The sequence below is a fragment of the Hordeum vulgare genome, chromosome 4H (assembly GCF_904849725.1).
Source record: "Hordeum vulgare subsp. vulgare chromosome 4H, MorexV3_pseudomolecules_assembly, whole genome shotgun sequence".
NCBI lineage: Eukaryota > Viridiplantae > Streptophyta > Magnoliopsida > Poales > Poaceae > Hordeum > Hordeum vulgare.
Genome location: NC_058521.1, coordinates 97,449,719 through 97,476,414, shown reverse-complemented (window position 1 = coordinate 97,476,414; position 26,696 = coordinate 97,449,719). Strand labels below are relative to the sequence as shown.

Here is a 26,696-nt window from a genome sequence, read left to right as displayed (position 1 = left end):
TACGTACTTCTGAATTCTGACTCTGGTGAAATGCGATTTTTCTTATTCCTGGCTAAATACTCGTATCTTCAGCATGACAATACTTCTCATATGTGGTCTGTAGGTTTTAACCGGGGCTATTGTGATATTGTCACTTAATGCTTTTACCTCATATTTTTTCTGTACTTGCATTAAGCTTATTATTCTGTGATTGATTTTCTCTACATGCATGAGTACGTAAGATCCAGGCTATGTGTGTAGACTCTTTATTAGACTGAATAATAAGAAAGAAGAGAAAACTTGAAAAACTAAGAAATGTGCAGGAACCAGACTTAAGCACATTCTGCCTATGACACAGATACTTTGCTTTTCATTGAAAGTTTACAGTCTTACGATTTATCAATTGTACTTTTAATATGGTCAAAGATGCTGATCCTTTTATGATGGATCTTATTGTAGGTGGATGAAACTTGTCAGCACTAGTCCCTGAGGTGTTGAGTTCATGCTTATCTTGAAGCCTACGTGGCCCAGATTAGCATTGAACACGTTTTTGGAGGTTGTTCGTGTCAACTTTTCCTCTCATGAACTGCGATTCTTGCTCACCACCTTATAGCAGAAAACAACTCTGTGTACTCGTGCAGTCCGTATTGTCGGGCATAATTTAAACATCAGACTGGCAATACCAAATAGCAACCTGTCTTCCTGTACTGTCAAGTAGTCGTGCAGACCACAGTTTGCCTACGTTTGGAACATGTCAAAGGTGCATTATTTAGCACTTAGCAAAGCGTGCCGTTTTAAACTAGACAAGGCATCAACTTGTCTGAGGCTGTGGTGGCCATGTGAGTACATGGGTTCTGCAGAGATAAAGATACTTTCTGTCTGTTGTGACGTATTCTCAAGTTTCACATGTAATTGGGCACCTTTACCTCTGCTGCTGAAGGATCACACCACAGATTCTTACAGAAACATTACCTTTTAATATCTGGAATTTTGCAGAACCCGTTCCACTGACATTTATAAGTTGGTTTTTGTAAGTTGCTTATGTTCTAAGCAAGTAAATGTTGCAGTGGAAGAAGTGAAGCATCTATTGATGATTATAATGCATGTGTGGTGGATCATGCTGCTGCTAGAAGACAAACCAGCACAGCAACAGTGCTGCACAGCAATTGAGGTGAAGTCGCAGCTGCCATAAGTTGAGAAGCAAATTGACAGGCTGTTCGAAGGTAAAGTCATCTGGTCCTTCATCATACACTTCAGTTGCATGACTTGCATTCTGCCTCGTTTTGCTGGTCTGGTTTCTGTCTTAAACTAAGCACTTGCTCAGATGCTTTGCCGCGGATTGCTGAGATTTGGCATGCACTTAGTGATTCTTGTCTCCTTAACAAGATTGTAATGGATCGAGAGGGTTATGCTGCTCCAAAAAAAAATTGATCCATTATTGGCAACAAATGGAGCAGGGTGCACAATATTCTTGCTGCCTAATGGGCTTTGCCAGCAGACTGTTTTTGTTTCTTGATGACTATAAATAGAGTGTGCTGCAAAGGTCTGAGCACCAACATATTGCATCTGCTCTTCACTTTCTCTTCTGTTGCAAACAGAAACACGTCATCACTTCATCCATTAGAAAAATGGCTTGCCATCAAAGATCTGCAAGTTTGCCTTCTATCTCTCACTCCAGTGGAGTAGAGGTTGAGCTGCAGAGCCTGAAATCATGCATCTCTTCACCCTCTGCAACCATTGGCACAATGTGTAGTGGTTACGCAAGGCTTGGAGACATCTACAAGTGCATAGAGGAGATCATGGGCTTTCCCAGCAACCAAGTTGGTCTCTCCTCCCCACAAAACAAGAAAATGGTGGAAGAGGAACTGGAAAGGTCCCTCATGCTGATCGATCTCTGCAATTCCATGCAAGAGAATATAGCAGGGCTGAAAATGAGTACCCAGGAGCTGCAACTGGTTCTCAAAAGAGGAGATGATGCGGCTGTTCAGCTCAAGGCCGAGTCTTTCATTCGCCTCGCGAAGCAGGCACAGAAGCCTTTCAAGAAGATCGCAAGCAGCAAAGCTATTGCTGAGGATTGCAGGCTGGTCAGGCTACTGGCGGAAGCCAGAGAGATATCTGTCTCTCTACTGGAGTCCACGTCGCAGCTGTTGCCGAAGCAGTTCGCCACCACCAAAGGAAGCAAATGGTCTCTTGTCCAGAAAAGAAAGGTCATTTGCGAGGAGGAACAGTTGCAGGTGCTAGAGCGAAGCGTGGGAGATCTTGAGAACGGTTCAGAGCTTCTGTTCAGGAGATTGATCCAAAGCAGGGTTTCTCTCCTGAACATTCTCAGCTCGTAGACACTCTCAGGCCTTGTTTCTCTAGCATATTGCGATTGGCATCCGCCTTTTAAAGGATTCACCAGTCATACAGAACCTTTGTAGCTTGCGTACAATACCAATGTACATACAAATGATCAATTGATGAAAACAGTTTTAACCATGTTCAGACCATGACTTTACTAGGCAGTGATTTTAATTATGTTTTATAGCTGAATGTCATGCTGGCATGTTCTCCTTTTGTGAGTATGTGACGAATGCCAAGGAACCGGGAAGGAAATTCCTCGTAAGAAAATGGCGTCGCGGAGTCTAAGTGAAGATTATCCAGAATTTTGGCAGGAGCTTTATGTAATTATTTCTAGCTATAAGTTATATACTGTACAATTTGTATTCAATCTTAAACCTCCATGTTTACACCAATTAAAATTTGAATTGCCGCCATTATTTGCGGTACTCTTAACAACCATGGACAGGCCAGCTCTAGGCTATGTGGTAGCCGCTCATTGTTAGCCTGATCACTAGCATAAGGTAGGAGGTCTATTATGCCCAGCAGATGTACCATACTTACTTAAACACATGCCACCAATGATTTATATCCTCTGAATAGAGGCAATAACTAAGCGAGTTTATGTTTCGGTCGTCAAGAATAATGCTGATCCTTATGTTTTGCGGTGGATCTTGTTGCAGGTTGATGAAACAAGACAGCAATGCTCCACGAGGTGTTGAGTTCATGCTTTTCTGGGTGTTACCTCGACCGTATCATGACTGAGCGTGTTTCTGTAGGTAAAGTCAACTCTTTCCTCTCTCTTAACAGATAAGAAACACTAATTAGATGTATTACTTTATCCCTCAATCTAATTATGAAGTACTCGTGAAGACTGCACATTAAAACAGCGACCTGCAATATTGAGTGAGATAGACTGGTAATTTATCCAATCGAAGTTGTCCTATATTCTCTTCTCAATGAAAATCGGGTGCATTGTCACTGTGTGTCCGGGACAAAAGAAGTACCTTAACTTTTCTATTTCCACACCTAGATTAACGGACGTGCACTCCGTTTTCTCTCTCTCAAACAACTGAAAAATGACACATAGGAAACACTAATTAGATGCATTTATCTCATTATCTATATTATGAAATACTCTTGAAACCAATAATTAGATCTTATTGTAGGTGGATGAAACTTTCCAGTGATACTCAATGAGGTGTTGAGTTCATGCTTATCTTGAAGCTGCCTGGCCATATGAGCATTGAACACGTTTTTGTAGGTTCTGTCTCTCAACTTTTCCTCTCATGAAATGCGATTCTTGCTCACCACCTTATAGCAGAAAAAAACTGGGTACTCGTGCAGTCCATTTTGTCGAACAGAATTGAAATATGACAGATTGGCAATACTAAGTAGCAACTTGTCTTCCTGTAGTGTCAAGTAGTCATGCATACCACAGTTTGCCTATGTTTGGGACATGTCAAAGTTGCTTGTTTAGTATTTAACACCACATGCTCTTTTAAACTAAGATAGATGTTAGGAAATATGCAACTTGTATTTCCAGGAGACCATAGGCCAGTATATATACATGTACATGTGTGGAATATACAGAAAACCCCTTATACAATGGGATAAATACGAAAGGTTACATGGCTATATATATAGTACTCTAACCCCTCCCCCTCTCAAACTCATGGTGGATTACCAACACTGAGTTTGGAGAGGTAGAAGCCATGCTGTGCTCTAGTTTGGGCCTTCGTCAGAAAATCCGCCAACTGTAACTCGGAAGGCACATACTGAAGAGCAATAACCTGATCTTGCACACCAACGCGTACATAGAAAGCATCAACACCAATATGCTTGGTAAGCTCATGCTTCACAGGATCGCGCGCAATGCTAATAGCACCTGTACTGTCAGATAATAGCAGAGTAGGTGTAGTGACAGAAACACCAAAATCCTGAAGTAAGCAGAAAGTGAACGGCGATCTGAGGGGTCACTAGCCCACATAGCATCCGAATAGGCCTTAAGCTGTAAAGAACTGGAGCGAGGAAAGAATAGACGGTGAGAGATCGTGCCCCGAAGATATCAAAGAACACGAAGGAGGTGACTATAGTGAACCGAAGTGGAAGCGGAGACAAACTTGTTAGAGTATATATAATATAGCCGTGTACCCTTTTGTATTTATCCCAATATACAAGGGGTTTCCTGCATATAGTCCACCACCTGTACATGTATATATACCGGCCTATGGCCTCATGGGAATACAAGTTGCATATTCCTAACAGTTTTCAGCAGGAGCATGGTCGTGATTACGACGAGACTTTTGCTCCTGTGGCCCATATGACTACTGTTCGTACACTTCTTGCCGTGGCCTCTGCACGCCACTGGTCTATATCTCAGCTTGATGTTAAGAATGTCTTTCTTAATGGTGAGCTGTGTGAGGAGGTGTACATGCAGCCAGCACCTGGGTATTCTGTTCCTGATGGCATGGTATGTCGTCTTCGTCGCTCTCTCTATGGCCTTAAGCAAGCCCCCCGCGCCTGGTTTGAGCGTTTTGCCTCTGTGGTGACTGCCGCTGGTTTTTTAGCAAGTGCTCATGATCCAGCATTGTTTATTCACCTTTCTCCTCGTGGTCGAACTCTTCTTCTTCTCTATGTTGATGACATGATCATCACTCGGGATGACCCCGAGTATATTGCCTTTGTAAAGGCCCGTCTTAGTGAGCAGTTTCTTATGTCTGATCTTGGACCTCTTCGCTACTTTCTTGGGATTGAAGTCTCTTCTACCTCTGATGGCTTTTTTTATATCCCAGGAAAAGTATATCCAGGATCTTCTTGCTCGTTCTGCTCTTACTGACGAACGCATTGTTGAGACTCCCATGGAACTCAATGCTCACCTCCGTGATACTGATGGTGCTCCCCTGCCTGACCCGACGCGTTATCGTCATCTTGTTGGCAGTCTTGTCTATCTAGCTGTCACTCGTCCGGATATCTCTTATCCGGTTCATATTTTGAGTCAGTTCGTCTCCGCTCCCACATCGGTTCACTATAGTCATCTCTTTCGTGTTCTCTGATATCTTCGGGGCACGATCTCTCACCGTCTATTCTTTCCTCGCTCCAGTTCTTTACAACTTCAGGCCTATTCGGATGTTATGTGGGCTAGTGATCCTTCAGATCGCCGTTCACTTTCTGCTTACTATGTTTTTCTTGGTGGTTCTCTCATTGTCTGGAAGACGAAGAAACAGATTGCACTTTCCCGTTCGAGTGCAGAGGCTGAGTTGCGAGCGATGGCTCTTTTGACGCCAGAGGTGGCTTGGTTACGGTGGCTACTTCAGGATTTTGGTGTTTCTGTCACTACACCGACCCTGCTCTTCTCTGAAAGCACATGTGCTATTAGCATTGCGCGTGATCCTGTAAAGCATGAGCTCACCAAGCATATTGGTGTTGATGCTTTCTATGTGCGCGCTGATGTGCAGGATCAGGTTATTGCTCTTTAGTATGTGCCTTCCAAGTTACACTTGGCGGATTTTCTGACGAAGGCCCAGACTAGAGCGCATCATGGCTTCTATCTCTCCAAACTCAGTGTTGTTCATCCACCATGAGTTTGAGGGGGGGGTGTTAGAGTATGTATAATATAGCCGTGTACCCTTTTGTATTTATCCCAATATATAAGGGGTTTCCTGCATATAGTCCACCACCTGTACATGTATATATATCGGCCTATGGCCTCATGGGAATACAAGTTGCATATTCCTAACAAAAATGACTCAGAATATGAACCGGATAAGAGATATCCGGATGAGTGATAACTAGATAGACAAGACACCCAATAAGATGACGATGACGCGTCGGAGCAGACAATGGGTCACCATGAGTATCACGGAGGTGAACATTGAGCTCCATAGGAGTCTCAACAATGCGCTCATCAGTAAGAGCAGCGCGAGCAAGAAGATCCTCGATATACTTTTCCTGGGATGTAAAAAAGCCATCAGAGGTAGAAGTGACTTCAATCCCAAGAAAGTAGCGAAGAGGTCCAAGATCATACATGAGAAACTGCTCACTAAGACGGGCCTTTATAAAGGCAATATACTCGGGGTCATCCCGAGTGATGATCATGTCATCGACATAGAGAAGAAGAAGAGGACCACGAGGTGAAGGATGGACAAACAATGCTGGATCATGACCACTCGCTGAAAAACCAATGACACTCACCACAAGGGCAAAATGCTCAAACCAGGCACGAGGGGCTTGCTGAAGGCCATAAAGAGAGCGACGGAGACGATATGCCATGCCATCAGGAACAGAATACCCAGGTGGTGGCTGCATGTATACCTCCTCACGCAGCTCACCATTAAGAAAAACATTCTTAACATCAAGCTAAGATACAGACCAGTGGCCTGCAGAGGCCATGTCGAGAATTGTACGAATAGTGGTCATATGGGTCACAGGAGCAAAAGTGTAACGCCCAAGATGCGACCCTATCCTTATTTTGGCGCGAGGGCCTCGATAGGGATAGAAGCGCATCTCGTCGTTTTGCAAGAATGGATATCGTTACAAGTACACATGTACATAATAGATGAGTATATGGAATTGGCTTACACTCGCCACAAACTACATCAAGTTCACATCAATTCAACAGTATACAATTATCATGAAGAAGAGCAGGGTCCAACTACGGATGAAAACAAACGATAAAAGAACGACGTTCATCCTTGCTATCCCAGGCTGCCGGCCTGGAACCCATCCTAGATTGATGAAGAAGAAGAAGAAGAAACTCCAAATAGAACAATCATCGCGCTCTCGTCAAAGTAACTCTTTACCTGTACCTGCAACTGTTGTTGTAGTAATCCACAAGGGACTCAACAATCTCATTTCGAAAGGTATCAAGACTAGCAAAGCTTAATGGGTGAGGTATGGGTAAGTAGTGAGGCTGCAGCAAGCGACTAAGCATTTATTTGAGGTGGCTAACTTACGAGTACAAGAATATAAGAGGGGGATGATCTACGCATAACGGACGTGAATTAATGATGATCAAATGAATGATCCTGAACACCTACTTACGTCAGACATAACCCCACCATGTCCTCAGTCGGAGAAGGAACTCACGAAAGAGACAATCACGGTTACGCACACAGTTGACATATTTTAATTAAGCTTACTTCAAGTTATCTAGAACCGGATGTTAAACAAAGTTTCCAAGTTTGCCACATAATCGTGGGCACGGCTTTCCGAATGATTTAACCCTACGGGGGTGCTCCAACTAGTCCATCACAAATTACCACAAGCCGCATAGAAAGCCTCGATCACAGAACTCGTGATCTCCTCGGATTCCTTAGTGGAAAACCTCAACTCTGAGAGAATCCAAAGCATCAACGGAATCCCGATGCATAGATATTTCGTAAAAGGTAAAACAAGTCCAGCAAGGCTGCCCGACGTGTCGACGAACCCGATAGGAGCCGCGTATCTCATTCTCAGGACACGACCGGATGGGACTAGCTACGAGTAAAACCAATCCTCGAGTTTCCTCGTGCTGGCCCCGCAGGCAGCCTGTTTTGGACCAACACTCCTGCGGAGCACTGGTCCGGGGGGGTTGATTAATTATCCTCGGTGGTCGACTGGTCCCTATGCAAGTTTATTAGTTATTAGGCAAATGTAGTATCAAAGTTGGGCCTTGCCAAACCAGTTTTAAACTAAAGACGAATTATCAAGGGGGTCCCCATAACAACCCCGAGCGTGTTAGGAGCGCTCGATTATGGAATATAACACCGGTAGCCGAAACTAAGGCGACAAAGATGGAACAAAACACCAGGCTAGAAAGCCGAGCCTTCCACCTTTTACCAAGTATATAGGTGCATTAAATTTAATAACATTAATATGGTGATATAACAAGGAACCCATGTTACCAAATGGAAGCAACGACACCTGCAACTAGCAACACTAACACATGGTTAAGCAAGCGGTAACATAGCCAAACAGTGGTTTGCTAGGTGGTAGAAGGTTGAATGTTTCATGGCAATGTTGAGAGGCTGACATTTAACAGGTGGTAGGCAGCGAGACATAGCGATATAATCGAAACAACTAGCATGGCATTGATAGTAATGGTATCTAGGAAAATGGTCATCTTGCCTGAGATCCGTTTGGAAGAAGAACGAATCTGTGAAGCAGACGAACCGACGTAGTCGAACGGATCATCACATTCCGACACACTTGCGGAACTCTATCGAGAAGAAGCAAACCGGAAACAAGAATCAACACACGATATTCACCACGGCACATGCACGATATGATGCACAATCAAATATGATGCATGTCCATTTCAAGTATACAAGGCATGGCATGGCAATTCACAACAATCAAACATTACACATTAAGTGAAGCTCAATATTCAACGAGTTGCATATTGACGAAACTCCACATACGAATTATTTAGTTCACCCCCGTTTAGGTACACGGCAACGTTAAATGTTGTTTAAACATGGCAAGAGGTGAAGCATGTGATTCTACACGTCATTCTAGCCGGTTAACACATAAGAACATTGAATGGAGCCACGGTTAAAAGATACGTGCAACACAGGATATTATGCCATGAATGCAACATGCATGCAATTTTATGAAAACACCGGCAAGAAGGATATGAAGCATGTGTCGCCATGGCGAACGAAAGGGAACCATGGCGGCAAAACGGAAACGATGCCACGATAACGTTCCGGTCCTGATAACTCGATGAGGTACCGGTGCCAACGAATTGGGAGCGTGTGCGTGTCATGCCAAGAATGATGGGGTGATCCCGGTTACCGGGTTCCCATGTGTCGGGGGCACGACAAAAGAGGAACAACGTGCAGCTAGCATGGCATCTACGAAACGGACAACATCGCCTCTCGTACAACAATGCATTCGGTCCACGGATGATCGTCTCGGTGGTTATACCTTTGAAGCGTGCAATTCGGAGCGGATCGAGTCGTTGCGGTGTAGATGTACATGGGCCGTTGTGGAAGTAGTCATACACGGTTGGAAAGGAACTTCACGAATCCACGATCTTCAGAGGTCGATGGTAGGGATTCCGACAGGCGTGGGCGCGACATGGGAAAGGAGGCAAGAGTCCGACAACGAAACATCCAAGGCAGCGGCTTCGAACGATGAGCATGCCATGCGCGGCTTGGACCTTGGCTGATGCTGGGCGAGGCCGATGCTTTGCTGGCATGGCGGCGCAGCTGGCCCATGCTACCCCACGTGGTCAACGCAGCGAGCAGATCGACCAGGAACGGGCGCGCTTGCCCTCATGAGCAAAACAGAGGCGAGGCAGCAGCTCCTGGAGAGAGAGGTCGCGCAGAGAGGCAGGAGCGCGACGAGGTGATGCTGGTCCAGGGCGTAGGAACGGCGGGGCTTGGAGGCAGGGGTCGAAGCGAGATCTCCGACCGATGGAGTCTGGCGGAGGCGCGGGTCCGACGAGCTACGACTCGTTCTCCGGGGTGGCTGGGGTCGAGCGGGCAGGGGGGTCCGGTGCGTGCGGGGAGCAACTGCTGCGTCGCTGCGGCTCCTTGCTTCGCGGCCTACTTGGCTCTCTTGGCAGTAAGGAGAGGAGGGGCACAGGCGCCATGGGGCTCAGGCGGTTGGAGGCCTCGGGGATGCGGCGCCGGGCAAGATGGCATGGGAGGCGGGCTGAGGCGGAGCAGGGAGCTCGCCTCCTCCGATCCAGATCAAGGCAGTGGTTGGGTTCTAGTGCTGCGAGCTGCTGGATGGATGAATGGATCAGGGGGATGCGTCGGGTTGGTCGGGCACGCAAAACAAAGGGCGGCGGCGGCACTGGTTCGAGACCAGATCTGGGAGGATCCCAAGGAGGGACAAAGGGGTGATGGCGCTGCGGGCTTAGGGTAGGCTAGGGCTAGGTTTTGTCTAAATTGGGATTAGGGTAGACTACATATAGCCATTGGGTTAGCTTTAGGGGCATCTGGACCCTCCGATTTAGATCGGGTGGTCGAGATAACTAGGTTAGGAAGTCCACTGGACAAACCGATGACGGTCTGCGGTATACCAGACTTGATCCGGACCCAACGGTCACGACCGCCCGGTTCGGGTCTGGGGGAAGTTTCGGGCTAGGTTGCGCGTAGGGTCGGTGCACTGTGCGGAGGGGCTAGGCATAGAAGAGAGGGAAAACGGACAACCCGGCATCAGGTTTTTAAAACACCAAAACGTCCGACGTTTGACCGGCTATAGTGCCGCTATAGGTTTAACGGTTCGGGTATCGAACGAACTCCGATTGCGACGAAATTTGGCTGGCGGACTACCTACACTATATTAAGACCGCACGCCAAGTTTCAACCCAATCCGAGAATGTTTTATACACACCTTTAAAAACAATATTTTAACGATGCCGCGGGCGCATGCGTGTGTGGTTGGTCTCGAAATGGCCAACGACGAAAATGGAGAGAACCGACAACTAATAACGGATGCAAGTTTTTGAAAACAGACGGCAACGGAGTGCGGATGCAATGCAGATAATGCGCATGATGCGACGATGAATGCGACAAACAAATAATCACAGGGCAGCAACGGAATAAAAGGGGAATCTTCTGAAGCGTCGGTTTCGGGCTGCTACAAAAAGTCTCGTCGTAATCACGACCATATTCTTGCTAAAAGCCACGAGCCACAAGACGAGCTTTGTAATGCTCGACAGAACCATCGGAGCGAGTCTTAACCTTGTAGACCCACTCAAGTGATGGGACGGACACCACCAGGAGGAGAAACAAGATGCCATGTACCAGTGCGTTCAAGAGCAGCAATCTCCTCTGCCATCACAAACTGCCATTCAGGATGAACAACAGCCTTACAATAAGAAGTCGGCTCAAGAACAGCAGCACACGCGATTGGAAAGCCTAGGCGATCAACCGGTGGAGGCGGACGAGGACGCAAGCCATAGATAGGCTGAGACGAGGAAGATGGCTCGTAAGTAGAAGCATCCACATTACGTGAACGACGAGTACAATACTGAGGAAAAGATGAAAGAATACTAGGAGGAATCGTCGAGGTAGAGTCAGGGGATGGAGAAGAAGAAGTCACCGGGGATGAAGGTGCATAATCTGGTGACAGTGAGGTGAGGAAACCGTGGGAGATGGTGGTGGCGAATCGGCAAGAGGTGGAGAAGCAGAGTGAGCAGGATGGATAGACAAAGTCTCGACGAGGTTGATAGGTGTGTCAGGAAAAGTGAGGAAAGAGACATCCTCCACTGAAAAGGTCGAGGAAGATGGACGCGGGTAGAAGGGACGAGACTCATCAAAAGTCACATCCCGAGAAATACGCATTCGATGACCGATAGGATCCCAACAACGATAGCCCTTATGCTCATCACTATAGCCTAAGAAGACACACTCAACACACTAAGCGGTCAATTTGGTGCATTCACGAGGGGCAAAAAGAACATAGCAAACACAATCAAACAAACGAAGCGTCGAGTAATCAGGAGAACGATCAAAAAGACGCTCGGAAGGAACACCACCCTGTAGAGCAGCGGACGACTGAAGATTGATGAGATATGTGGAGGTGAAGACGGCCTCAACTCAAAAATGAGGTGGAAGATAGGCGACAATCATCAATGCACGAGCCGTCTCAAGAAGGTGACGATGCTTGCGCTCAGCCACGCCATTCTGAGCATGAGCACAAGGACAAGAGAACTGAGAAATAGTCCCATGCTCAGCAAAAACACCACACAATATCTCAAAAATATACTCGCCAGCGAAGTCAGCACGAAACACACGAATGGGCAAAGAGAACTAAGTGTGAACCATGGCTGCAAAACGCTTATAGATGGACAACACCTCACTGCGAGAGGCCATAAAATAAAGCCAAGTGTAACGAGAGAAATCATCTATGAAAATAATATAGTATCGATGGCCCCCTTTCAAAGCGAAGGGAGCCGGACCCCATACATCGGAATGGACTAAATCAAAAGGACGCTGAGACACTAACTCACTAGTTGGATACGGTAACTGAATCTGTTTGCCAAGTCGACAACCCTGACATTCTAAAGAGACATCTCCTGATGCAGACTCCAGAAGACGTCGACGAACTAAAGACGACAAACGAGAACCATAAAGATGACCAAGTCGATGATGCCACTGCTGGAAGGAACCGGTAGCTGAAGCAACCGAAGCGGAGGAACTGGCGATAGTGGTGGCAGCGGAAGGAACATGAAGCCAGTCTAACTCCCAAAGACCCTAAGAATCACGACGACGAGGGCCAACCCCAACCAAAGTGTGCGTGCGACGATCCTGAACAGAACAAGAGTCAAGGTCAAGAATGACGCGACAATCGGAATCAGTAAGTTGACCAGCAGAAAACAGATTCATGGTAAGTCGAGGAACATGAGCAACATTACGAACAAAATAAGGAGTGGTAAGATTGCCTCGACTAGCAACAGAAAGAGGGGTACCATCAGCAGTGAGTACATGAATAGGAAAATCAAGCGATCTAAGAGAGGACAAAGTGGAAGAATGAGAAGACATATGAAAAGAAGCTCCGGAGTCCAGAACCCATGGGGATGTACCTCACTGTGTAGAAGGTGGTTGCTCAGTGCGGGAAGCATCAGTCACAGAACCCGCAGCACCCGTCGAAGAAAAACCTGAAGCGGCAAGCAGGCGCTTAAGTCTCAGAATATCCTGCTCAGTCAAAGCGGTGGCTGAAGATGTCGAAGTAGAAGTCCCAGAAGATGATGACCGCGCCTTACGCATGTGTTTCTTCTTCTGGAAGCACTGAGACTCAGCATGACCATCCAGGTTGCAGTAGCCGCAATGGGGACGGGAGCGACCCGGACCGCTAGAAGGAGTGGGCAAGAGTGGCGGAGCACTAGGACGAGATGGAGTCGGTGCAGCAGGTGGCATAACAGGAACTCGAGCAGCAAGCACGAAGGAAACCTCAAGTAAACCCGCACCACGTAAGCGAGTCTCCTCAACACGAATCTCTGAAAGCGCCTCCATAAGAGAAATACGGCCACGAGCAAACAATTGAGCTCGTCGGGGCTCAAACTCCTTACGGAGACGTGACAAGAACTCGTAGACACGATGAAACTCCAAATCAGCCTGCACAGCCTGGCAACACTGGCAAGTACGACAACCAGCACTACGTAGAGGATCAAGCTGACGCCAGATAGCAGAACTCTGTGCATAGAAATCATCCACAATAGAGTCACCCTGCTGATAGTGCTGACGAAGACGGGTCCACATCTAAAATACGGTAGGCAAGCCCGGGAACTCACAGGCAAACTGAGGCAGAACACTAGCAGTGAGAACAGCTGCGGCATGAGCATCATCATCAAGCCACTGAGTATACACAGATAGGGCCTCATGATAAGCCTGAAGAGCCTCATCATAAATCACAACCTTCTCATCATAAGCACGAACTGTAACAAGCTTAGCTACATCCTTCGCAGCTTGATTAGCATCTGCAGCAAGAATCGGTGGCGTCGGTGGAGTGGGGGCCACAGGAGGAACCGGACGCGGCGGAGAGCGGACCCCGCCAGAAATAACGCCCCACACACGAATGCCACACATATGAATGCGCATGAAGCCAACGAACTCAATATAGTCACTGCCATAAAAAATCATCGGACAACGGGGAACGACAACATAACCCGATGATGAAGACATCTCTCTCTCTCCCTCCCTCCCTCCCCCCTCTCTCCCTCTCTCTCTCTCTCTCTCTCTCTCTGCAACTACCAGACACTCAGCAGGAGAGACAGAGGCCCCCCACTACTAGGGAAAACCCTACTAGTAGCGTTGGGTTTTAGGTTACCAGTAGCGCTGGTAGGCGCGCTACAGCTACTAACAGCAGCGCGCTTTCTACCCAGCGCTACTGGTAATATCCTATATTAGTAGCGCTGCTTATGCGGCGCTACTGCTAACTATCTGCAGTGCGCATGTGCTAGCAGCGCTACTGCTAAACGCATGCTGCTGGTAAACCTAGGACCAGCGCTACTGCTAGTTTTTTGGGAGTTTTCGCTCTATTGAAACAAATACAGCTTATATACAATAAGAACATGCATATTCACTGAAACAGGTATGATACCAAAATGTCTAATCATCGGCATCAATGAATAAAAGAAGGTCTTTCATCTCATTTCATCATCATCACTAATGGTCGAACACGTTATTACAAGTTTCGAAGAGATAGCAATACAGGTTATTACTAGTCTCGAATACATGCAACTGACCATGGTCGCATTCATGTTTCATCATCTATGTAACCTAGCTATGATTTTGTCACATACAAGAGAAGGCCGATCACGGTGAGCAAAAGTGGGATTATGTAGTAGTTCTTAAGGCGTCGGTTCTGATTTCTCTCTCGCGCTAGCGTCCACCTCAAGTAACTAGCTTCCGCCTCGATTCTGCTATCAAACCCTTTCTGGCTGCTGCCCGGGAAGCGATGCACTTGGGCCTGACACTCTGGCCACTCCTCGTACACTCCCGGAACCCTCCCTATGTACACGACATACCACCTCGCCATCGATGATCTATATACTTGTCAGAGATGCATATATCATCAAGTGAATTCAACGATAATATGCAACATAATATACGATGTCGGCCCACGGAGAGGAGTTAGCAAATAGAAGCAACATAAACATAGTTAACGAAATTCATCGTACCCAAACTAACTAACTAGAGTGTGGTAGCGTTTACATCTAATAGTTACGTCGTATAGATAAATTCCAAGTTTCGGTTGTAGAGAAAGTAACAACTAAACAGACACAGTGTCATCGTGAATTTAAGCAATGCACTCGTGCCATCCGTCTATATCATGGACGATGCAACCAAGCTTGTTGAAAGGAGTGTTGTCTTGGCGTGGTAGAACATCCCATTCTCTTCAATGACGTCTTTCATGATGATTGACGCAATTTCCTGTTGGATGCGGTAGAAGTCATTTTGTGTTAGACCTTTCAGCCTGAGCATTGATAGTTGTGGATGACACTAGGAGAGTTGGGACAATTTTCGTTGGTTTATTTCTCACACAATGCCATGCCAACCTGAGGGGTTGGGGATACATATTTATAGGCTGCTAGCCAGCCAAGCATATGCTAAGATGCTAGTCTAAGATGCTAGTCTAAGATGCTGCTAAGATGCTAGTCCAAGATGCTATCCTAACTGCCAGTCCTTGATGGTCAAGGATTCTATCCTAACAGCCACAAGGACCATGTGCTGCAGCCCCACAAAGACCATAGTACATAGACTTATCCATCATTCTCCCCCTAAGTCTTGTACGTCGTCTTGTGGGAGAGTCGAATCATCCCAATCCTGGAGCAGAGTTCGAGGAACTTGATCCTCCCAAGAGGCTTGGTGAGCAGGTCTGCGAGCTGGTCCGTGGTGTTGATGTAGCTCGCCTCGATGCTCCCTTCTTCCAAGCAGCTGCGGATGAAGTGATACCTCAATCGGATGTGCTTGCTCCATTCGTGAAAAACGGGGTTCTTTGCCAGAGCCAGGGCGGACTTGCTGTCCACCAGGAGCTGCACCGTTCTGGTGTCTCGGACAAGGAGATCACCAAGCAGTCGAGCGAGCCAGAGCGCCTGAGTGCAGGCGGTGGAGGCCGCTATGTACTCGGCCTCACAGCTGGACAGGGCCACCACCTGCTGCTTGACCGATTGCCAGCTCACGAGACACTTGCCGAGGAAGAAGAGGATCCCGCTCGTGCTCTTGCTGGTGTCGATGTCGCCGGCGTGGTCGCTGTCGCTGTACCCGACTAAGTGTGCCGCCCCCGGACACCTAGGGTAGTGGAGGCCGTGGTCGAGGGTCCCTGCCACGTAGCGGACGATCCTCTTCACTGCCTGCTGGTGCTCCGACGTCGGTCGCTCCATGAACCGACTGACATAGCCGACGGAGAATGCCAAGTCGGGCCGTGTGTGGGCGAGGTAGCGAAGGCTCCCCACAAGGCGTCGGTACTGCGTAGCATCCACTTCCTCCGTCGTGCTGTCGCGGCTCAGTTTCAGCCTCTCCTCCATCGGAGTGAGAGCTGGGTGGCAGTCGGTGAGCCCAGCTAGCTCAACGATGCGCTTGGCGTAGGCGGACTGTCGAAGCGCGATCCCGGAGTGATCCTGGTGCACCTCGATCCCTAGATAGAAGGAGAGGAGCCCCAGATCACTCATCTGGAAGGTGGCCTTCATGTCTTCCTTGAACGCCGCCACCTCTGCATCTTTGATGCCGGTGATCACCAAGTCGTCAACATAGACGCCCACCAGCAGGGCATTTCCTCCACTGCCCCGTCGGTAGACGGCCGCCTCATGCGGGCTTTGCTCGAAGCCCATCTTCTTTAGCGTGGAGTCCAGCTTAGCGTTCCACGCCCTAGGTGCCTGCCGTAGGCCGTAGAGAGCCTTACGCAGGCGGAGTACCTTGCCCTCCTGGCCAGGGATCGCAAATCCCGGTGGTTGATGCACATAGACTTCCTCCTTCAAGTCGCCGTTGAGGAATGCCGACTTGACATCCATGTGATGGACACGCCAGCCCTCCTGGGCAGCTAGCGCAAGGAGAAGTCGCACGGACTCCATCCGTGCCACGGGAGCGAAAGCGTCGTCGAAGTCGACTCCTTCCTGCTGCAAGAAGCCTCGGGCCACCAAGCGAGCCTTGTGCTTGATGATGGCGCCGGCTCCATCCCTCTTCAGCTTGAACACCCACTTAAGGGTGATTGCGCGGTGACCACGAGGGAGGTCAGCGAGCTCCCAGGTGCGGTTCTGCTCGACCGCATCCATCTCCAACTGCATCGCGGCGCGCCATGCCGCGTCTTTCTCGGCCTCTGCAAAAGACCGAGGTTCGCCGTCCTCACACGCGAGTTGTAGCTGCGCCTCCAGGTCGCGTGGCACCAGTCCCGGCACCGGCTGGTCGCCGAGTAGATTATCCATCGTACAATACCGTAGCGGTTCCCCGCTATGATACGCGTCGATGCGCTCCTCGTCGTGAGTGAGCGGGGAAGCGAACTTCATCGGGTTGTGCTCTGCGTGAGCTGGTGCTGATGAAGACGAGCCCGGAGTGGTGACTGTCGGGGCTGGAGTATGCGGCGTCGCCGGTTGTGGTGCCGTCGGCGTAGCAGGCACCGGAGTCGATGTAGTTTTGGGGGCTGGGGTAGACGTGCTCGGCGAAGAGGAGCTGCTTGCTCCCCCAGCTTCCTTGAAGTGGACGTACTCGACAATGAAGTCGTCATACGTCGGCGTCGAGCCGTCGTCCACCGCCTTGTCCCATTTCCACCCTCGCCCTTCGTTGAACACGACGTCTCGCGCCGTGCGCACACGCTGTGTCTCTGGGTCGAGGATGCGGTAGGCCTTTGAGCCCTCCGCATAGCCGATGAAGACTCCCGGAGTACTCCTGTCGTCGAGCTTGCCGATGTGGCCGAGCTCTTTGGCGAACGCAAGGCAGCCAAAGACCCGCAAGTGAGAGACCGCCGGCTTCCGCCCATGCCAGGCCTCGTACGGCGTCCTGCCGTCGAGTGCCTTAGTAGGCGAGCGGTTGAGGATGTAGACGGCCGTTAGCACCGCCTCTCCCCAGAAAACAGCCGGCATCCCTCTCTGCTTGAGGAGAGCCCGAGCCATCCCCACAACCGTCTGGTTGCGCCGCTCGACGACGCCATTTTGCTGCGGGCTGTACGGCGTGGAGTAGTGGCGCTGGATGCCCTCATCAGCGCAGTACGACGCGAATTCAGCCGCCGTGAATTCGCCACCGTTGTCAGTGCGCAACACGCGCAGTTTGCGGCCGCTCTCCACCTCCACAGCAACCTGCGCACGCCTGATGGCGTCCGGCGCCTCTCCCTTACTGCCGAGGACCATCACCCACATGTAGCGAGAGAGGTCGTCGACGAGCAGCAGGAAGTAGCGTCGACCTCCTGGTGTGGCTGGCGTCACCGGGCCGCACAGATCTCCGTGCACGAGCTCCAGCCTCTCCTTGGCCCGAAAACTCGCCTGCTGGGGAAAGGGGAGTCGTCTCTGCTTCGTCAGCACACAGATGTCGCAGAACTGCTCCACATGGTCGAGGCATGGCAGGCCTCGCACCATCTCCTTGGCACTTAGACGCTTCAGGGCCTCAAAATGAAGGTGCCCAAAGCGCTCATGCCATTGCCACGCCTCGTCGTCCCGACGGACAGCGAGACAGACCGGTTGTGCCACCTGCACATCAAGGACGTAGAGTCGATTTTTGCCTCTGGGTACCTTGGCGAGAAGGCGACGCTGGCGATCCCAGATGCGTAGGACCCCATGCTCAATCAGCACGCGTGAGCCGTTCTCATCCAGCTGTCCCAAGCTGATGATGGAGTTCCTTAGCGCGGGGATGTAGTAGACAACGGTGAGCAGCCGGTGCTCTCCCGTCTTGGTGGTGAAGATGACGGAGCCGACGCCCTTAATTTCCACAGCTGAGGCATCCCCAAACTTGACGGAGCCTCACGCGTCGGAGTCGAGCTCGGCGAAGAATTCCCTTCGACCGGTCATGTGGTGGGTGGCGCCGGTATCGAGGCACCACCGCGTAGTCTTGTCCTTCCCGGAGCCATCGCCGAGAAGAGCGTGTGCTTTTGGCTCGTCGAGGTGGAGGGGAGCCTTTGCGACTGGTGTCGCTGAAGGTAGCTTGATGCTTGCATGCGCCATGAACAGAGCCGTCTCCTCCGCCGCCGCCTGTGCGACGTGAGCCTGGCCTTGTCGTGGTTGGCGACACTCATTGGCCCAATGGCCAAGCCGGCCACAGTTGTGGCAGCTGTTGTCCTGTGCCGGCTTGGGCTTGCCAGCGACGCCGTCCTTGGCGCCTCCGCGGGCGTCACCTTCGGCACGTCCTTGTGCCTTGCCGCCCCTTCGCGCCTTGCGCTGCTTGCCGCGCTTGCGGCCGCCCGTCGTGGAAGAAGGCTCCCCCTTCTTCTTGTCACCAAGGCTGGCATCCCACTGCTCCCGAGTTAGGAGCAGCTTCCCGCCGGTGGTGATGGGCCCCGAGGGAGGCTGTGGCTCGTCGGTGTCGACGACCTTGAGGCGACCTATCGCCTCCTCGATCGTCATCATGGAGAGGTCCAGCAAAGACTCGATCGAGCGAGCCATCTGCTTGTACTTCTAGGGAATGCACCGGAAAAGCTTCTCGACAGCTCTCTCCTCGGTGTAGGTGGCATCGCCGAACTTCACCATCTTCTGCAGTAGAGTGTTGAGACGGAGAGCAAAGTCATCAACGTCCTCACCTGGCTTGAAAGCCAGGCTCTCCCACTCCTTACGAAGTGCCTGCAGTGTGGACTTGCGAGCACGGTCGCTGCCGATGCGTGCCGCGGCGATGGCGTCCCAAGCCTCCTTGGCAGTCCGCTTGTTGGAAAGCGAGAACTGCATCTCGGGCGGGACTGCGGCGATGAGGGCGTCCAGCGCCCGTCGATCTTCTTGGTGGTCGACGTTGCTATCTTGGACTGCCTCCCACAGCCGCCGCACCTGGAGCCTGATCTTCATGATCGCGGCCCACTCGACGTAGTTGGTTTTAGTGAGGGTAGGCCACCCAACACTGGGACCAACATCCCTGACCACAGTCCGGACCTCGTAGAGGCCGCGGTCCTGGTCGTTGCAGCCGCCGTCGCCGTGCGCACCTCCACCTGGAGCGCGGGCGTGCTCGGCTGCCCACTGCGCTGTCCGCTCTTGCGCCACTTTGGCACGGTCTGCGTCGGCACCGTCGTCCGCAGGCGCGGAGCCGTTGGAGCTGCCGGAGCCGACACGGAGTGCCTTGGCACCCGCTGTAGCCTCACGTGCTGCCTCCGCTGCTGCTGCTGCTTCTACCTCCGCCCTGGCTGCTTCTACCTCCGCTCTGGCTGCTGCCAGCTCCGCTGCAGCCAGCCTTGACACCCTTGCTGCCGCAGCAGCTGCTGCTACAACTGCTCGCTCACGCTCCTCTGCCACGGCGCGCTCGGCCTCCTGCCGGCGCCGTATGCTCGAGGTAGCCGTGTGCTGAGAGCGACCTGCAGACATGGCTCGCTGCAGGGGGCTGTTGCGTGAAGAGGAGGCTGTTGCTGACGAGCTGCTGCTCGACAGTCCGGAGGGAGGGAGGTAACTAGGGGCAGTCGGAGCAGCTGCTGCTACCGGCTTAGGCTGCTCAGCTCCCGGTGAGAGAGGTGAGCAGGAAATGCTCAGGGTACAAGATAACGAGGCTCTGATACCACTTGTTAGACCTTTCAGCCTGAGCATTGATAGTTGTGGATGACACTAGGAGAGTTGGGACAATTTTCGTTGGTTTATTTCTCACACAATGCCATGCCAACCTGAGGGGTTGGGGATACATATTTATAGGCTGCTAGCCAGCCAAGCATATGCTAAGATGCTAGTCCAAGATGCTATCCTAACTGCTAGTCCTTGATGGTCAAGGATTCTATCCTAACAGCCACAAGGACCATGTGCTGCAGCCCCACAAAGGACTATGTGCTGCAGCCCCACAAAGACCATAGTACATAGACTTATCCATCATTTTGTAGTCGATGATCCGGTACGGTTTCTAAGCCTTCGGACCATTTCTGGATATGGGTATCAGATGAAGATGTCATGTGAAGTGACTGTTGATCCCTTTTGTACTCCAGCATTAGATGGATGACATAGAATCCATCCTTATTACTTGTTGTCGGTCGCTAGACGCAATAGAAGTTAGTCTTATGGCTGAAACACACCGTGCCCCTAAACGTCTTCTTGATTTCGAGGAAGCCACCCCGCATGCTGAAGCCCAGGAGAGCTTTGTCCAGAACATACTTGGTGTCTGTGTAATCTTTCTTCTCTATGGTCATGGACGGGTCCAAATACAAAGCGCGGGACCAAGGCGAGTAAAGAACGATGAGAATGGCGGTCTCGTGGCTGCGCAAAATAAATACACTATCAAGTTAGTGTTCATGCGTGCAAAGTAATGATTGAAATGCATGAAAGGATGTATGTGTTATAGTGGCTATCCGCGGATGACTTACCTGGGATGATAAGGTACGAGAGTCGCTTCCTTGTCCTTATTGTGACCATGAACTCTTCGATGTACTACGTCGCATATTTACGGTTGGCTTCGTCAATTGACAAGAAGCCCTCACGCATGTAGTACGGGTCCGCGACCGCAATACCACTGGTTTGCTCTCTCCTGACGATGTAGTTCATATGAAGTGCAAAAAGACGCATGGACGTCAAATCGAGCCGCCTCATTAGTAACATCTCGAAGATGTAGTCAAATCGCAGGAAGAACATGTCCGCGGGGCAGTCGTGGACGTACTCCTTGCCATGAGACGGCACATGGACCGTATAAAGCGGGTATCCTGGATCATTCGAGGAGAGAAGGCTTTTCTCCGTCGACAGTACATGTTCATGCAGTCTCCTGAGATCCCCTATTATGGCGGCTAGCGCATCCTTCGGTAACATTGGCTGTCCCGCGATATGGATAGACGGCGCACCTTTGATCAGCACACTGTCTGCAACCCGGGTCTGTGGAGGCGGCTGGCTGCTAGAAGCCACTTTGGCAGCTTTGGCAATAGCCGGGAATTTCTTTGCCGGTCACTTCGTCCGCTTCTTCTTGGTGAGCTCAGGTGCTGGTGGGTCTGCCAGACCATGTCTGACCATCGCCCCCAGTGTCGTCGGGCTCAGCATTGCACGACCTTGGCTTAGTTGAGCTTGGGTTGAGGCGACATGTGGAGGGTTGTCATGTGAGGCTATCATGAACAAAGACTTCTTGCACTCCCGAGGACGTTCCGGCTCCGGCTGTTGCTCATATGGCTGATTTTCGACCCATTTTCGGCCATCTCTTCGTCTGGGCCTATGGCGTTATTGCCTGCCCCGTTGACGTCCTCATCGTCATCGTCTTCACTTATCCATCGAGTATGGCCATCCATGAAACCATCCATTCGCAGGTGTGCCTTGAATTTGCCAGCTTTAAAGGGGTCGAGCCATACTTTATCTTTGCATCTACGACACGGACATAAAACCTCCTTCCGTCTGTTTTCATACATGTTGTCCACCGCGGATTGTCAGTATCTTTGCACCTTCCTTCCATTGATCTCCATGATTGCCTGCATGATGCCAAAAAACTATAATTAACCACGTACGCATGCAAGCAACAAATTCATACAATATTTTGACATGACCTTTCCTAAACATAGGACATGTCGAGTTTGCTCGAAATTCACCGAAACGGAAATGAATCGACATTTCGGCAAAACACAGGCAACTCATGTCACACATTTCAACAAATACACAATATATAGGCAACTCACACATGCACACACACAATCACATAGCTCGGTCCTACCGCGCGCGCGCACAAACACATACACATATTTTCATTTTTGCACGTTATCTCTTCTTTTTCCTCACCTATATGTCAGGAGAGATCAAGCCCGATACGAAGATATATAGCTCTAAGTAGGGAGAGAGAGAGAGAACAAGCTAGCTAGTGGGGGCTAAAATATTAAAGAGAGGGGAGGTTAGATCATTAATTAATGGAGGTGAGGGTGGAGGGCAAAGAAAGAGATCAGAGGAGGGAGGGAGGGCATTAATGGAGGTGATGGAGGGGCAAAGAAGAGAGTGGATTAAGCATTGAAGGAAGATGAAGAGGAGAGGTGGGGAAGAAGGAAGAGAGAAGAAGATGAGGTGGGGAAACGTGATGGAGGGGCACAGAAGAGAGTGGAAGGAGGGGGAGCATTGAAGGAAGAAGAAAAGGAGGTGGGGAAGAAGGAAGGAGGAAGAAGAGGAGGTGGGGAAAAGGTGGTACATATGTGACTGGCGACCATATCAGTAGCGCTTGTTTGTATAAAATGCGCTACTAGCATATAAACTAGCAGTAGCGCCGCCTGACGACACGTGCTGCTGTTAAGTGGGGCCCGCCACCATAACCATAGGAATTTAGCAGTAGCGCTGCTTATTAGAAACACGCTACTGATTATTAGGTTAGCAGTAGCGCTTCAACAGGGCACACACTACTGATAAGTGGGACCCGTGAACTTAACGATAGAAATATATCTGTAGCACCTGTTGTGGGAAACGCACTACAGATATGCCATTAGCTGTAGCGCTTGTTTTTACGGATAACTGCTAATTTGTGCTGAACCTGGGGTACCCTTTGGCTCACTTAGCAGTACGTTCTTAGGAATGACAAGCGCTACTGCTAAATTTTACCAGTAGCGCCTTTTTTTCCTGCACGCTAGTGGTACTTAGCAGTAGTGCCTGGCCCATAACAGACGTTATTAGTAACATTCTGCCTATAAGCTTTTCCCTAGTAGTGTCCGACCGCATCAGTTAGAGCTCCCGGCTACAGCAGATGACGGCAGCAGGATTCGGCAAGGGGCGAGTGGTGCGGAAGACGGTGAGGACCAGCAGCTCGGCGAGGGACGCTGGATCCAGCGAGGCAAAAGAGACCGGCCGCCGGCGAGGCACCGAAGATTGCGGAGATGGCGGCCGGTCAGGGAACGAAGGCCGGCGGCTGGCGGCGGGAGCAGGATCCGGCAGCGAAGGCCAACGAGAAGCAACGGGAATAACGGCTGGCGATGGGAGCAGGATCGAGCGGGTGCTGGCGACGGGGACGACTTCGATCCAGAGAAAACCCGACTAGCGACGGGGACGGCTTCGATCTAGAGAAAAAACCCGACTTCGATCGAGCGGGTGCTGGCACGATCCAGAAAAGCAGGCAGAACTGGATCCGGACGTGGGCAGGAGAGGAGCGGCCTTGAGTTGACCGGCAGCAGAGAGAAGCGGAACGTGGAGACCGGCAGCTAAGATGGACAGAAAAGCTGCGGCGGCTGCCACGCAGGATCAATAGCATGAGTTGCAACGTGCAAAAAAATTGACCTAGCTCTAATACCATGTTAGGAAATATGCAACTTGTATGTTCAAGAGGCCATAGACCAGTATATATACATGTACAGGTGTGAAATGTGTAGGAAACCCCTTATACAATGGGATAAATACGAAAGGTTACATGGCTATATATATATAGTACTCTAACAATAAATAAGGGTTCCAACTTGCCTGAGGCTATGGTGGCCATGTGAGTACATGGGGTCTGCAGAGATAGAGATACTTTCTTCTCTATATCAATCCGCTGTGCCTTGTTCTCAAGTTTCTCATGTAATTAGCACCTCTACATCTGCTACTGAAGGGATGATACCACAGAAACATGCATACCTTCTAGTATCGATTTTTGCAAGCTAGAACCTATCCAGTGATGTTTATGAGTTAGTTTTCATAAGTTGCTTTTTCTAAGTGAGTAAATGACGCAACGGAAGAAGTGAAGCATCTATTGATGATTCTAATGCATGCGTGGGCGTGGTGGATCATGCTGCAGATAGCAGAGACATACCAGCAAAGCAACAGTGCTGCATAGCAATTGAGGCGAAGGTGCAGCTGAAGTAAGTTGAGAACCAAATTGACAGGCTGTTGGAAGGTAACGTCTTCTGGTCCTTCAAGATACACCTCAGTTGCACGACTTGCATTCTAGTTTACTTTGCTTCTGTATGATGATCTAGATTCTCTGTTAAGCTAAGCACTTGTGCCGATGCTTTGCCTCCAATTGTCGAGACATGGCATGCACATAGTGATGCTTGTCTCCTTAACTAGATTGTAACAGATAGAGATGGTTATGCTGCTCCAAAAAATTGATTCATCATTGGCGAAAAATGAAGCGTGGTGCACAATATTCTTTGCCAGCAAGACTGCTTTTGTGTTTGACAATAAATAGAGTGCACCACAATGGTTGAGCACCAACAAAGTGCATCTGCTCTTCACTTTCTTCTTCCATTACAAACATAAACACATCATCAGTTCATCCATTAGAAACATGGCTTGCCATCAAAGATCCGTAAGTTTGCCTTACTCCAGTGAATCTAACGTGGAGTTGGAGCTGCACGGCCTGAAATCATGCATCTTTTCACTCTCTGCAACCATCGACACAATGTGTGGTGGTTACGCAAGGCTTGGAGACATCTACAAGTGCATAGAGGAGATCATGGGCTTGCCCAGCAACCAAGTTGGCCTCTCCTTCCCCCAAAACAAGAAAATGGTGGAAGAGGAACTGGAGCGATCCCTCGTGCTGATTGATCTCTGCAATTCAATGCAAGAGAATTTAGCAGAGCTGCAGATGAGTGCCCAGGAGCTCCAACTGGTTCTCAAAAGAGGAGATGATGCGTCTGTTCAACTCAAGGTTGAGTCTTTTATTCGCCTGGCGAAGCAGGCGCAGAAGCCTTTCAAGAAGATCGCAAGCAGCAAAGCTAGTGGTGAGGATTGCAGGCTGGTCAGGCTACTGGCGGAAGAGAAAGGCCGTCTGTCTCTCTACTCGAGTCCACGTTGCAGCTGTTGCCGAAGCAGTTCACCACCACCAAAGGAAGCAAATGGTCTCTTGTCCAGAAGAGAAAGGCCGTTTGCGAGGAGAAACAGTTGCAAACGCTAGAGCGAAGCATGGGAGATCTTGAGAACGGTGCGAAGCTTCTGTTCAGGAGACTGATCCAAAGCAGGGTTTCACTCCTGAACATTCTCAGCTCGTAGACACTCTCAGGTCTTGTTTCTCTAGCATATTACGACTGGCATCCGCCTTTTAAAGGATTCACCAGTCATATAGAACCTTTCTAGCTTGTGTACTGAGTACACTACTAAATGTACATACAAATGATCAGTTGGCGAAAGCAGTTTTGACTATGCACATAAAATTACTTGTGATTTCACCGATGTTTACCGTGTGATGATTTTGGTTTATGTTTCATAGCTGGATGTTTTGTCCATATGTTCTCTTTCAAGTATACGATGAATGCTAAGGAACCGAAAAGGAAATTCCTCTTAAGAAAATGGCATGCAGAGTCTAGGTGAAGATTTAATCATTCTGAATTTGTGTGTAATTATTTTCTAGCTATAAGTTGTAGACATGTACAATTTTCATTTGATCTTACTTTCGAAACGGTCATGTTACAGTACACCAATTACAGCTTGCAATCGCAGTACTCTTTAACAACCATGAACATGCCAGCTCTAGGCCATGTGGTAGCTGCTCATTATTAGCCTGATCACTAGCATAAGGTGGAAGCACATTATGCCTAGCAGATGTACCAGACTTAATTAAACACATGCCACCAATGATCTAGATCCTCTGAATAGAGGCAATAACCATTATCTCAGCTCATATACTATTGCACCTGAAGTTATCTCACACCTTCATGAGAGTTTCTGTTTCGGCTGGTCAAGAATAATGCTGATCCTTCTGTTCTGCGGCGGATCTTGTTGCAGGTTGATGAAACAGGACAGCCATGCTCCACGAGGTGTTGAGTTCAGCTTATATAAATGTTGCCTGGATCTATCATGACTGAGCGTGTTTCTGTAGGTTATAAGTCAACTCTTTCCTCTCTCTTAACAACTTATGGACACTGTGCCCTAGGGGGTGCGCTAGCCATATGAAATGTAATCTCATGTATCCTATGCTTTCATGAATCTTTCTCCCTTGTGCTAT

At 49.6% G+C, this 26,696-nt stretch overlaps 2 protein-coding genes and 1 pseudogene across 3 annotated transcripts in view; all 3 read left to right on the top strand.

Moving 5' to 3' along the window:
• LOC123448008 overlaps positions 1-26,696 on the top strand; it is a 44,005-nt gene that overhangs the window by 2,519 nt on the left and 14,790 nt on the right. The window contains exons 3-8 of one of the 2 annotated variants that reach the window (XM_045124763.1): positions 439-535; positions 1,047-1,202; positions 2,982-3,077; positions 3,468-3,558; positions 24,549-24,647; positions 26,477-26,566. The gene's annotated coding sequence lies outside the window, so the exon portion shown is untranslated. Of the gene's footprint in view, positions 1-438; positions 536-1,046; positions 1,203-2,981; positions 3,078-3,467; positions 3,563-24,548; positions 24,648-26,476; positions 26,567-26,696 lie in introns of both variants that reach the window. The other variant, XM_045124765.1, reaches the window with a different exon arrangement.
• LOC123448010 lies at positions 1,221-2,482 on the top strand. The gene has a single exon (XM_045124767.1). It carries the CDS (start codon positions 1,608-1,610, stop codon positions 2,313-2,315), a length of 708 nt encoding a protein of 235 aa, XP_044980702.1. The 5' UTR covers positions 1,221-1,607; the 3' UTR covers positions 2,316-2,482.
• On the top strand, positions 24,659-25,924 carry LOC123448011 (annotated as a pseudogene).

What these genes read in the sequence shown, in the direction of transcription:
- LOC123448010 (XM_045124767.1), top strand. Translation starts at nt 1,608, where the DNA reads ATGGCTTGCCATCAAAGATCTGCAAGTTTGCCTTCTATCTCTCACTCC.